This window comes from Vanellus vanellus (genome assembly GCF_965231255.1).
Source record: "Vanellus vanellus genome assembly, chromosome: 2".
Taxonomy (NCBI): Eukaryota; Metazoa; Chordata; class Aves; order Charadriiformes; family Charadriidae; genus Vanellus; species Vanellus vanellus.
Window position 1 is genome coordinate 116634088 of NC_138906.1, and position 14516 is coordinate 116648603.

Consider the following 14516-nt stretch of genomic DNA (forward strand, 5'->3'; position numbering starts at 1 on the left):
ACCTTACCGCAGATGTAGCAATCCCAACACTCAATTTAGGAGTTTGTCATCAAGACTGATTTAGTTTTTGCCTTGAGTGTAGTTCAATAATTATTTTGGAAACCTAAAAGCCATTTGGTTGCGTCCAATGATGTGATTCATTGTCCTTGCATCAGAGCCTAATGCATAAATTTACAAAACTTAGAGGAGGATAGAGTGAAAGTATTAGTAGGATCCTAGATTATTTTTTAGTTTGTCAAGAAGTTGTCCTCCACGGTCTTCTGTAGCAGAGACAAAGTAACACTGAGTGTGGGGAGGAGACGCATGGGTTTAAGGTAATGAGAATGTGTATTTGTTGAGGGAATATTAATGGTCCTTAGGGAGTGTCTCTCCCATTCAGGGGTAGAATTGTTTCCTTATACTACTGTACTTCCTCAGTTATGTCATCTATCCGTGATACTATTTAGAGAAATAATGACATTTAAAAATTCCTCAGTTCAAAAATTAATTCTTAATCTCAGTCATGGAGCTAAGTATACAATAAGCTTGTATGTATTGTCCGCGCGCCCAAATTATCCTGCTTTAACAATTTTGTTTAAAGAAAGTAGGAAAATTTCCACAGGAAAAAATGTTTATTTTGGTAAGAATTGTTTTTATATGAGTTAGTATAAACTTGACACCAGGTCAATTGTCTCTTTACTATTATAATGCAATTTCAAAAAGGGGGGGGGAATAGCCCACAAATACCAGATCCTGAAATGTCATCAAATTTGTCCTATAAAATGTGACTGGCTTGTCCAGTGAAACCATCAGCAGAGGGAGCAGACGCATGGAGTGGTAGCAGGCATTCTTGAATTAGGTGTGCAGCAGGCTGAACTAGGACTCCGAATGCTGCTACAGGTGATAGAGTTGCAACAGTGGGTAAAAAGTCTCCAAGTGAGCTAATGTAGACTTTGCTTAAGAATCATTAACTAAATCCCTGTTTCTTTTGGTGGGAGCTTCAGCTAGTGTCACGTGACCTGATGTAAAACAAGATCATTGCCTATCAGTGCAAACATATGGCAAAGTCTGCCCATGTTATTACTTATCTCGAAGAGCGCAAGGGGGCTGTGACATTTCAAGCAAAGCCTATTGGTGAGGGAGTTTCTATGTGAGCCTTCTTAAAGAAGCACTTCCTTTTTAATCATAATATTGCATGGGAAAGCATACCTAACACTTTTCTCTAAGAGACCAGAAGATTTACATAATTCTGCTTCTATGGAAAGAGAAGAAATGCTGATATGACGTTCTGTTATGGCTGTAAGCTTTGCATTTACCTATACTGTGGAAAGTTAGTTTCCTCTTTTCTGAGATGCATTTCTCAGAACAGGATGGTTTTGAAGATGACTTCAATAGAAGTGTTGTTGCTGCCCATGAAAGGGTTCCTTCTGGAATCTTGGTGAGTTTGACAGATTTATTGCTAAGTATGGGTATATAATTTCATATAGCATAGTTAAAATATATAAAAGTTGACTGCCTCTCTTTAGTAGTATGTGGAAGGCTTTAATTAGGCATTCAACAGACTGACTTTGTTTTCCATTTTTGTTCCATAAGTGCTCTGTGCAGTACTAGGAGCAATCTTAAACTCCAGTTAAAATGTTTACTTAGGAGCAAAGATGTTTTTGTTTGCTTGTTTTTGCCGAGTAGACCTGATGCTACAGTGGTCCTGTTTCACATAGTCATTTTTTCCCCACCAATCTTTTCAGAGTAAAAAATGTAAACTAGTAAAACACTTGCTAAAGATTTTCTCTGGTTAAGGAAATCTCCTGCCTCATAAATATATAGGCATGCAGATACAGCAAGATAAGATAAATTGAGGGAAGCTATTGCTATGCATGTTTTTTAGTTTGTTTTTCTACCTGATTTCTTAAAACAAATGCAGCTCCTTTACTGTTTACATCATGTGGCATTAGACTATCTTTTAATCCTCTAAATGTATCTCAAAATAAACGGGATGTATAAATATCTACTCCCTTGTAAGCTAAGATTGACATTTAAGTAACTTTTTTTTGCAGTGGTAGTTAAAATTCATGCCCTCTAAAGCTGTATGTCTCTAGATCAATCTGATAGCTTGCCTTGAATAACTTACACTCTGCTTTTTCTGTTGTTGAACTGGGCATTTATAGTGTTCATGTTCATAGGGTGAGCCTGTGTAAAAGGTGTTGGGTTTAAGAACACAAAAGTCTTGCACTTTACCTTTAGTAAAGCAGTACTCCAAATGCACAGAAAATTTGTGGACAGCCTTTTGATTATATCTTGTGCTTGTATATGGATAATACTGTATAACATTAAAAAATCATTCAAAAAAAAATGTTGGTTTTGTAGAAGACAAAATAACATCTTTGTTAATTGTACATAGATATAAGTCCTATTCACAAAACCTCCCGCTCAAGTTACGCTAGTGTAAGCATTTTCTGGTGAAGAGTTTTGAAAATTTGACTATCTATCATGTAGAACATGTTAGATACTTAATCTAAGCTGTAGTACTGTTTAATCATTATTTCTGAGAGCCATTCTATTCCTCACTACTGTAACATGAGGAAATCAACCAACATATGTGGATTTAATTTTAGTTTAACTGATTTGAGTATTTTTTAGATGGAGGCACAGAATTTTATTTGTAGTTCTTGAACTTCAGAGTAGATATTTTCTTTTCTTATTTTGTATTCACTCTTATGCTCTTCCTCCCCCCCGCACCCCCTAAAAAAAAAAAAAAGAAAAGAAAAAAAGAAGCAATTAAGTTTCTGCCTTTTGTGGTGTAATGGCTTCTTGCCAGAAAAAATAAATCTTTTTTGTGATACAGGACAGAGAGATTCTTTCCCCCATTCCAATTACAGTTGCGCTTAGCTTAGTAGTATTAATATATTCAGCTATAGAAATTTTTGAAAACTAGGTAGTATTGCATAAACATTGAAAAATCAATCTCTCTGGAGCCTGAAAAGTCACAAAAAGTGTTTTTCTGCTGTGAGACTTTAGGTATTGATAGCCTTTTAATTTGCTATCCTAGAAGAATAAGTAGTGGTGAGCTACATTAATTTTATGCAGAGTTCTGGAATTTGACTACATTGGGTAATATGTATACTCTGGATATCAAAATAAATAAAAATTAAAAGCTAAACAGTATTGTGAATTATTGTTGCATTGCCCTTTCTTACCTTGTCTTGTCCATCAGACTTCTGTCTTGAATTGCAGAACTGGAAATTGGCATGCTGCTTCTAACCTGCTTCTTATAGCAGGTTATGAAGGCATACTGTTCTGTGCTTTTCTCTGCTTTCAGGACTATGACATTTAACAAATGTTTACTAAGCCCAAAATAGTGTTATTGAGGGAATACTTTGTCTTACCGGTTATTCTTTGATCAGGCTATTTCTATTGCATTTGCAAGAATTAACACAATTACATTTTATGCTGTTCCTCTCTATAGTTAGGCTCAGTACTGCTCACCACAAGTTTTCTGGCAATATACAATAAAACTTAAAGAAAATAAAAAGAATCCCAAATTTTAAAATCTGCTACATGGGGTTCTATTGACATTTGAGGTAAATTAAACATCTCGCGTTTCTCAGGTATGTAGTGACAATTTATTTCTAGCTGATCATTTGTTTGAGGCAGTTTGAGCCTTCTTAAATAACATATTTATTTTACAAAGTGAACCATTATGTTAAAAGCTGAAGTACAGCTTGGTAAGCAGTGATATAAATTAATTTCTGATTTACAATTTTGTTTACTTACAATGTACAAAACAATGTTTGTGTTAAGACTTAGATTATAAAAAGCTTCTTTCCTTATAAACATTGTTTTTATTACTCAATAGGTTCAAAAGTTCATAACTTTTTCACACTTAAGAGTTATTCTGTTTATGTATGATCATAAAAGTGGCTGTGCTGTGAGCTACAGATCTGTAAAAGAGATAACTTTTGCTACAGGAAAGCAAGAATATATGTAAAATACACGAATGCTTCAGTCTTGTGGGTCTTTTTCAGTGATATTCTGTGGTTAGACAAGGTTAGTTAGCATATATGTGAGGAAAACAAGATTATTTATCAACTGAACTCAATTCTTAGCAGTTTGTGTGAAATTCTGGTCTTTTAAACAGTTGCTACTTAAATGATAGAGAATTCCTTGCTAATGTGCATTTCTCAAGACCTGTTCACTGAAATGAAATCTAAGGAATGGTGACTCTATTAAGGACTTGTATTCCTCATTGTGCCAGACATTTCTTTTAACAAATTCAGTCTCCTTGGTAACATAAAACCAACTTTTCTTTGCAAGCCAATACCATAGACTCCTCTTGGAAGTGGCCAAGCTATAGCCATGAATGATAATGACTATGTGTTGGAGATTTTTTTTTAAGATTAGGAATTAAGATTGACTGTCATTGTAGTGGAAGACTAATTGCTAAAACAGTGAAGCTGAGATAATGCTACCTTTCTGTCTTGGGTTACACTTCCATGAGATGCATCAAATATCTCACTTGCTAAAAGGAAGATGTTCAGTTCCCTGCCCTACCTACCCTTTTTTTCTTTTTTTTTTTTTTTTTTTTTTTTTTTTTTCCCCTAGCTCTCTGGTGCTGCTGTGTGCCTCATGAGTCTTTGGTGTTTGTCATGTTCTTCATGAGCTAATCTAATTTACTAACCCACTGAAACAAACAACAACAATAGCAGGAAAAAATGGGTAGACTTCTGCCAGTTGTGTCTGTGAGCTAAAATCAGCTTATTAAGAGGGTCAGGTGAGGAAGGGTTGAAGTGAGACCTCCGCTTTTTACCAAGAGTGAGCTATTATTTCATTAGTCAGCATTCAACTTTATAGCTGTACATGAAACTACTTAGAGATGAAACTGAGTTTTATTAATCACTAATGTTGATAGGGAGCCCATTCTACTAATCTCATTAGTCCCTCCATAACATGACGGTCTGTTCTTTTTGTCTTCATCAACCACATTGTACAAAAGCTACAGGAGAAAATTCTCTAGTATGTTACTTGGCATAGTAATTCTGTGGATAATTTCAAAACAGTTTAAAATCTGTGTTGGAAAACCCCCATCTTCTTTTTTAAGTCTTGTGGAGAGGAAGGAATTTTTTTTTTTTTTTTTTTTTTTTTTCAAAAATCTAAGTATGATTAAGTAACGTATGTTAGGCTTGAGAAGCCTGAGATGGAGAAAAATAGTTCTGTAGCTGCTCTAAGTCTGTGAAAGTAATTTTAGATTTCCTGCACGTTTACATTTATATTGGTAATGTTAGATGCTACAAAAGTAGCTTCCTTTTGAATGAATGCAGTATACCATGTGTTACTGTAAGGAAGACTTTGAAGGCTCAGAACAGAAATAATTGATTAATTATCTAGACAATGAAAGCAGTATCGGGAGGAAGAACTCTTGTAGTACAATATGGTTTTGTTTAGAGCCACTAAGAAAGATCCTAAACGTTGTTCAGAGGCTAACAAAAATGCATTAGCTAATAGACAAATTCACTGTAGACTTTTTTTTTTTGGTAGAAATAGTATCTCAAAATAGAATGTTTACAATTTAAGTCCCCTTATGTGTTCAGTGTTAAGTGTTTTGCTTGTTTGCAGTGGCTCTTTGTTCTCCCAAATATTACCCTTAACTTCAGAGGCATGCAGTTGCTTAGCTGTATTTGCAACAAGCTTGTAGCAGTCTTTTGGGTGGGAGGAGGCAGAATGAGGAAAGGTTGCACTTAGGTTTCCATGAGAGCACCTTCACAGTTTTCCCTCCTCTTTCCATTAAAGCTCAGGTGTTCAGAGAAATTTTTGTACTTCATTTCTTATTGGTAGTCATAGTTCACATTGTATTTTTAGTCTGAAAGACTTGCAGTCATTCAAAATTCATTCATTCACTTAAGTATTTTTAATGGATTAGACAGAATGTTCAGTAAGCATTGCTATGTGTTCTTTGTTTGTCTTTGTATTTCTTTCCAGTTTGGCTATAGCTTAATCTTCTTATTGTGTATATCTTCCTTTCCTTGTATTCTGTCCTGAACTCTCCACTCTTATCTAGTGAGATTCCTTTACCTAGACTGCATATTGTTCTTTTTCAGTTTTCTGATGTCAGGAGCATGAACAACCACAAAAAACTGTAAAATATTTGTTTTCTCTGGACTGAAACTGTGTGAAACCTGTGGAAAGTAGTTAGTGGGTAATTCTTTACACTTAAAATAATATGTTGCATGAGTGTGTAAACTTGGGTAAGACTTGCTTTTCATATATGAAAATATAGTATTTGGAATTTAGCATTTGTACTTTAGGTGTAGTTTCTGTGGAAATAATGGTTGTTAGCTGGTAAGTCATCTGCTTCTCGTGGACAAGTGTGTTCAGGACAAGGTCATGTTGCTGGATTCATTGTGTATTCGCAGAGCAAATTTTACTTCAGCAGCTGTTTTAAATATACATACCTACAAGCTTTATTAAGCTGTTCAGAGAAGTATACATTTTAACTCTTGATGATACTTATTGTAGTTTTATTTAATCAAAAGTTAATGGGAAAGTCTCAGTAACTTTGAATATCTGGCATCACTTACCACAGGTTGAAGTCTTCCTTGCCTCAGTTTTAATTTCTGAAGGTCAATGGCAGTGCTTTTCAAGAAAGATTTTTACAAGCTCATGATTTTTATGTTGCAAGAGTTTTTAGTACTTGTTTCATGGCAAATAAATTCACTGCTGTTGTGCTTTCCTTATATAGGAAGAAGACTGGATGTCTTCTATATTTGTGTTCTCCACACTCGTTCTCAAACTCCTCTGTCTCCCATTAGATCCTTTGATAATTTCTTTAAGGTGACTCACCCATTTTAAAAATACAGAGTTGTAAAGGGAGACTTGCATGTAGTACACACTACATAACTTTTCCTGACTTTTAAGATTTTTTTTTTGTCATCCTTATGTACAGTTATCTCCATTTTCAATAGAGGATAAGCTGTATTAAATAGGCAGTCTTCAGAGAATGAATTTGTCACTTTAGCTTATCTGAGTAATTAACCATCACTTGAATCTAGGTTTCGAGGTTTAAAAATTATGTGCTTCAAAATTTACTTTAAAATATTTAAATGTTCAAGTTAATAAGCTATTAAGAATAGGTTCTATAACTCTGGAGACAGTTACTAATATAAGAATTGGCTCAAAATTCTGTTGACTCTTGAAGGCATTTGTGAAAAGCTTGTTTAAATAATCAAAGTAATTGATAAATGACATTGCACATCTATTTAGGTGTTTTAAAAAAACTTATTTTAAAAAACTTTTAATGTTTTTTAAAATGTATTTACTTTTTTTTTCCCTTCCTCTCCCTTAGTCTCAGACTATGAACTACGTAGGACAACTTGCAGGACAAGTCCTGGTTACTGTGAAGGAGCTGTACAAAGGCATTAATCAGGCAACCCTTTCAGGATGCATTGATGTCATTGTGGTCCGGCAACAAGATGGTACATACCAGTGTTCTCCTTTTCATGTCCGATTCGGGAAGCTTGGTGTATTGCGCTCTAAAGAAAAAGTGGTAAGTTGAGAAAGTGGGCCAAAACAAAGTTTTGAATACCAATGCATTCCCTTTTTTCCCTTTTTCCTTCTTTCCCCAGCCCAGTTAGCAGGCCGATTTAGTACAGAGCAGCTTCTCATATATGCTGTACAGAGTGATAGTTTTGGAATGCAAAACAGAACTTCCTGTGGTAATCTAAGGTCAAAGCTTTTCTTTCACAGTATTTTTTTGCATAGTCAGATCTTGAGCTATGCAAAAAGAATAATACTAACATATAGACTTCACAGTCTTAAAATGTTTACATGACTATTTATTTACTTGTTTAAGTATGCTGGGAAAGAAATGCTTAATGCCATTTAACTGATCCTTGATGTTGCAAGCAACTATTTTTGGAATGTCTGGAGGATAAATAGAGCGTGTCTTAAGGGTTGATGACCTATTATAAATATTACTTCTTGTTAGCTCTGTTCAAGGTTGATATGCAGCAGAAAATGCAGTTATTAAGTAGGACTGACGCTTCATTCACTTGTGGGTGTATTTGAAAGAGAACCTGGTACAAATTCCCTATCCAGCCAGTGTGAGACTGTGGCACTATCAGAGTAGATTGTCCTGCCATCCCTTTTCCATAGGCTTTAGTGATCGTGCCTATGGAGTGAGTTGGATTGAGTTGTAAATTTGACTAAAAAATGGACCTATTGTGTGGGGACTTTACATTGCTGTCAGTAGGGAGTACTGTGTATGGCAGTATTGCCTGTGGGTGTGCTACCAAAGGATGGATTGATTTAAACAGATCATAAAACCAAAGGATTATATGCTGCTTTTCTGAGAAGTGAAAGGACACTGCAAGAAACTACCTCTTATCTTTATATTTTGGTTGTAAAAGGAGAATAAAGTGCAACTAAGAGAGCACTTATGTTAGGGTGTGGGATTTTTTTTGTTAATGGTCATACTGGGAGTTACATGCAACCAAATTTGAGAGGATTTCGGCTTTTGGGTACATCTAAAAAGCTGTTGAATAGTAGAAACATCTACAGTACCTGCTGTACTAGACTGTCAGCATAGTTCTCAGCTTTTGCTTGAGTGGATGGCTGCTGCTTCTTCCTCCCTTCATCTTGGAGCTGTCATTCTGCATTTGAATATTCTCTCAATAGTCAATTGAATGTTTATTACTGCATTGTGTATAAATTTTTCTCTGGTGATTATGGGGCTAAGATCAATTGGTAGTCTCAAGATGTTTGGGAACGTAAAATACGCATATCTGTGCTTTAGCTCTGTTCTTAAGATATATGCTGAAGTCTCTAGAAACCAGCCTGAGGTATAGGTACTAAAATTCAGGATGTTTGTCCGTCTAAATCAGCTTAAGGAAAAGGCTGAAAAAAAGAAACACTGAGATAAATTTTTGGGTTTTTTTGAAAACTCATGTTACTGAATTGGAAAGTCAAGAAAATATTTTAGAGAATAAATTGTTCATTAGTGAAATAAATGCAATTTTCAGATCAAAACCATTCCGTTCTTGTGGGGGAAAAAGAAAAGCTGTTATCTTAAGGATTTGGGTGTAGACCCCATGCATGTTGGGTTATCTACCTGTAATTTATTATCTCCTATGATTGAGTTTCCTTGCCTAATGGTTTTATTCTCATAAATGGTGAATAATGGAGTGGATTAGGATACATGGATACTGTCTTTCTTAGCACTGTGGTGGGTTTTTTTGTTTTTTTTTTGTTTTTTTTTTTTTTCTTGGCAGTCCATGTGCTAATCTTAAAATTAATCCTCTTTCCTTTTTGACTGGCCATTTCATATCTCAATAACTAACTATTAATATGAGTATTCATATCATAATACTAGCTGTGTAATTATTTCATTTGTATTGGCAGGAAACTAGAACTTGAGTAATGTACATATTGGATATGCCATAGCAATTACAGTATTTAATTTGGTCACCTTTTGACAGAAGTGTCTAAATTATGTATAACCTGAAATGCCATTGGCATTTTCTACAGTAAAGCAAGTCTATTGTGTTTATATCTGACATGTATTAAATTATTTTTAATTAGCTAGGCTAAATGCAGATATACAGATACCATTAGATAAGCAGATTTACTGAAAAATTAGGTAGTTTTACCTGAATATTGAACACATTTTCCTTGGAAAAATTTGGGATGGAACTTAACTGGATGCCCAAGATTTCACAAAGTGGAAGAAGTAAAATAGTTGTGTCTTGACTTTAGAAAGACATTTGTTTTTTTCTTTTATTTTATATATGTGGGAAAGGATAATCTCTTCCTCCAATGTAATCTTCAGTTAATGTACCTTTTTATGAGTATATGAAACATTCTTCCACTGATAAAAGTGCTATGGTTACATAGGTAAGGGTTGTGGTCCTATGTTATATCCCCATAAACTCAGGAGCAGGAAAATCTGAAACAACATTAACTGAGTTGCAGAAATAATTGTGGCAAATCTCTGTATCACTGAAACAAAGCCTGCCTCCAGGAGGCTTCCAGTTTGTCGTCTTGAACTTCTGGTATTCAGGACTCAGATTTGTACTAGGCCCCAGTTCAGGTTGAGCTTCAAACATACGGACATGAACAGTCTCAATCAATCATCATTCTTCCAGGAAAAAAAGACTAGATCAGTTATTATTTATGCTTCTAGCTCTCCAAATTAGTTGTACAAGATTCAGTGTTGTGTTTTGCGGGTTAACAAAATAAAGATCATTGTTATAACATACCTCCTTCAGAAAGCAGAGGGAGGAGAAAGATACGTAATTATACAATGGAACAAAGTTTACTCTCGGGGCAAAGTGGGTTTTGAGGTCGTGCTTTCTCCTGTGATGAATTATTTACATTAAATTGTCTCTTTCCACAGATTGATATTGAAATTAATGGCGATGCTGTTGATCTTCATATGAAACTGGGTGACAATGGAGAAGCTTTCTTTGTACAAGAAACCGAGGAGGAAAATGTAAGGGGTTTGTGCTTCATGATGGCTACAATGCAGCTTTAAGAGAGTAATGTGTTAAAAATGTTGATATAGCGTTGGCAATATTGTAACTTTTATGAAAGCTAGATTTTCTGTGACTGAATCATAACACCACTCTCATATGTTGCCAAGATGTTTGGTGTTTTATACAATTCTGCTACCAGTTATAAAAAACAATTCTTTTTTTTTTTGTTAGAACTTTATTTGAAAGATTTGTTGAATTTTATTTTTTTTTACTATTTTTATTGTTGACTGCAGTTATACAGATTGTAGTGCCATATAATAATTTTTGCCTTAAGTTCTTATAGCTTGCGTTACTGACCTCTGTACTAATAAAGATTGTCTATTTTGGTATATTTTTAATTTGTCTTACAGTTTTTACCACAGTTTTCCACAATTCCATCTATGAAACTTTCACCAGTTAACAGTAACTTCAACTTGAGAAGAATTCTTGTATTCTAATACAGTAGTTAATTTCCCAAGAACCTATTGCAGCTGGAAGCTCATGAGCCTCTGGAAAACGGGAATAATGGTTCGTTTTTAGCCTGATTTCCTAAGGACATGGGACCTATGTAATCACAATATTTGTCAGTCCTGAACTTTGTTTTTGATCACTTTTCAGTCTGGTGGCATTTTTCAGCAAGGCAGAAGGAAAGAAGTTCTACATACAAAGTTCCAAAATGTTTAATGAAAATAGTCAGAAGAGAAAGGGGGAAAAAAAACGTAGCGAAGTAAAAGATGAAGTGTTAATTTCCTGTTGCTATTAGTAATCACAGTCTCTCTAGGAAATAAGCTTGATCCACTTTTTAGTTCAGGGTGCTACTTGTTTACTGTGAGGGATTGGAGGAAGCTCTCGTTTTGAAAGGAGTTAAATATAATTTAAAGTGCAAGGGGAAAATAAGCATTAAGACCCAAAATGATAACTTGGGGTGGGGATTCATAACACTTAAGAGAAAGGATGTTTGGGTTCTGTTTTAGCATACACCATGATTAAAATCAAAACTGAAAGCAGTTTTTTATAGAGGTAGGCTGGGTCAGCTGTTGATGGGAACTGATCAGTCTTCAGACTTTCAGAAAGCAAGGGTGATAACCACTGCCTTTGTCCCCAGTACAATGTTTTAAAGAAGTTACTGCACTTGCTTAGTAGATTTTAATTTATAGCAGGAATGCCTTATTGTTGTATAACGTGTTCTGGAAAGATGGTAGTTCATACTGGAACTATAGATTGAGTTAGCTACAAAGCAGAGTACTGAGTTGGTTTTAGTGCTTCTAGACATTTTTTTCTCTCAGTATTTCCGCTACTGGTCAACGTGACTTTGTGGTCACCTCTTGAAGCTATGCTTAAGGTATACACGATAAAGCTCTCATCGAGTTCTTGATGCATTCAGTAAGGTTCTTCCAAGTGGTCTGTCTTTGTTGTTTTCACATCTTGACACTCAAAAGTAACACCACGTTACATTCAAGTAAATCAGGACTATTATAATATAACCTTCAGGCATCATTTTTCAGCCAGTTTTCTTTTTCTTCTGGTTTAGTGTTTTGTTGTTTGTTTTTTTTTTTTTTTTTTTTTTTTTTTGTCTTGTTATTCTGGATTATTTATTACTAATTGTATAGTATATTAACTTTATTTTAGGTGCTATCTTTTTATGTGGAAGTTTTTTGCAATGCAAAATCTGTGTGTCATTAGTGCTGTATAAAGCTGTATTTTGTTCTCCTTTCTCCACTTTACTTTATAGCCAGTGGAACAAAACTCGGTCTGTAACTCTTAATGGAAAAAATGCATTTAGTATTAAATAATAGGAGTTCAGACTTTGAACACATCAAAAGTAGTATCACTGGACTGTCTGTTTCTAATCACAGTGTAGTTCCTGACTAATCTTCTGCGTAAAAGTCCTGTAAAAGAGCAGGCATCTTGTACTTAGTTATATTCTTACCATGAAATTGAGCCCATAACTTTTTCTCCCTACTATGCAAATTCCATTCTCTTCTACTTTTGTTCCACTTTGTCTTTATTCTGTCCCAGTGTGTTTCTTTCCATTGAGGTGTCAGTATCTTTAAGTTTCTTGTTATGATGTAAATATACATCAGGCAGTTGATTGATGAAGCTTTTCCTTCATTTGAATTGTTCCTTCCAAGGGCAATGAGTTGTAATTAATTGAGGGTTGTTTGGTTTTGTGTTGGTTTCAACCTGAGTAAATTATAGTTGAGTTTTTCTTTTTGAAAGATACTTTACATAAATAGCATCTGACATGGATGACAAGACTGAATGCAACCTCACTGATTTTGCAGATAATGCTGAACTAAGAGGAGAGGTAGACAGGCCAGAAAAAGAGCCACCACATAGAGCCAACTTGGCAGGCTGGAAGACTGGACCAACAGAACTCGCACAATATTTAGCCAAGATATATGTGAAGTCTTGCATCTAGGTTGGAAGAATCCCACACAGTAGTACAGGCTGCGGTCCGACTGGGTGAAATCCATCTCTTCTGTAAAGGCCAACAGTGTGCCCTGGCAGCAATGAAGGCAAATGTGTCTTAGGCTGCATCAGCAGGAGTACAGCCAGCAGATGGAGGGATGTGGGATTGTCCCACTCAACTTAGTACTTGTTAGGCCAAACCTGGAACGCGGTTCTGGTCTCCATAGTTCAGGAGAGAAAATTGGAGGAGTCCGGTGGAGAGCCACCGAGATGATCAGACGTTTAGGGAAGTTCGCATTGGAAGAAGGATTGCTGGAATTGACTGTGTTCAGCCTGGAGAAGAGAAGACTCAGGGGTATCTAACCACAATCTTGCAATACCTACAATGTAATTACAGAGCAGACAGGGAGGCGCTGTCTTCACAAGGATGCCTGGTGATAAGGCAAAGGGCACAAGGGGGAAATTCCAGCTGGATATAAGAAAAATCCTTCACTATGAGAAAAATATAACACAGGAATAGGTTGCCTAGAGAAGAGGTAAACTCTCCCTTACTGGAAATACTCAATATCTGGCTTGACAGGGCCCTGGATCACCTAACCTAAGGCCCTACTTTCAACAGAAGATTGGACCAGATGATTTCCAAATGTCCCAACCTACACATTTCTGTGAATCTATTTCAAAGTTAATAGACAGCAGTGTATTTAATTAGCCTATTTTCATTAACACATTTACTAAGCATGGATAGAACTCGTGTGCTCAAAGGCAGATAATTTCAAAACCATTCCACTGACAGGATGTTTGTTTTGTTTTGCTAGCAAAATCAGTTGTATATGTCAAACTGTAAGAATACTAACATTCATTTTTCTGAACTTTTATAATCTTTCTGGTGAACTTGGCTCCTTTCTGGATATCAGCCTCATAGTACTGGACTATTGTATGCTTTCGTGTCTAAATATAGATGCAAAGATTAATCTGTGGCCAGCAACTATCCTGTATGTACAAAACAAGATTAAAAATATTAGCCTGTTCTTTATTTTCTTTCTTTTTGCTTAGGAAAAAGTTCCTGCATATTTGGCAACATCTCCAATACCCACTGAAGACCAGTTTTTTAAAGACACTGACAATCATTTGAAATCAGATGAAAATGAGAGGATGTGTGCAAACTCAGAAATTCCACACACTGTGGAAACAGAGACTGTATTCACCCCAGGTTCTGTGAAAAAGAAAAAAAGAAGAAGAAAGAAATACAAACAAGATAGCAGGAAGGAAGATCAGATCTCTTCTACTGGGACAGAAGAGATTTTTGAAATGGAAATAAGCTCAGATGATGAAAAAAGTGTTCAACCCCTAAGGTAAACTGTCAAATATTTGGTGACTACTTTCACTGTTCTCATCGAACATTTAAAAGGTACCTTTTCTCTACGCGATTAATGCATAAGCTTCAATAGACTATGGGTAGGCTTTTCCTCAAACAACCAAAACTCTAAACCATTATCTTCCACATCTTTACAGAACTCTTCAAGTTTGGCCATTTTGTCACAAACATGAAATCCAGTTAAGCCCATTCTGGTGAAAAAGCGTTATCATGATCTGTTGTGTCACTGAGGAAAAAGTTTCAGTGTA

The 14516-nt window shown here is 35.4% G+C and overlaps 1 protein-coding gene across 1 annotated transcript in view; it reads left to right on the top strand.

Moving 5' to 3' along the window:
- The first annotated feature begins 1113 nt into the window (after positions 1-1113).
- Positions 1114-14516, top strand: part of LPIN2 (lipin 2) — a 33215-nt gene continuing 19812 nt past the window's right edge. Inside the window, exons 1-4 of the mRNA XM_082479589.1 lie at positions 1114-1417; positions 7316-7516; positions 10364-10459; positions 13947-14245. Coding sequence (XP_082335715.1) covers positions 1331-1417; positions 7316-7516; positions 10364-10459; positions 13947-14245 — 683 coding nt within the window. The 5' untranslated portion in view covers positions 1114-1330. The remainder of the gene's footprint in view (positions 1418-7315; positions 7517-10363; positions 10460-13946; positions 14246-14516) is intronic.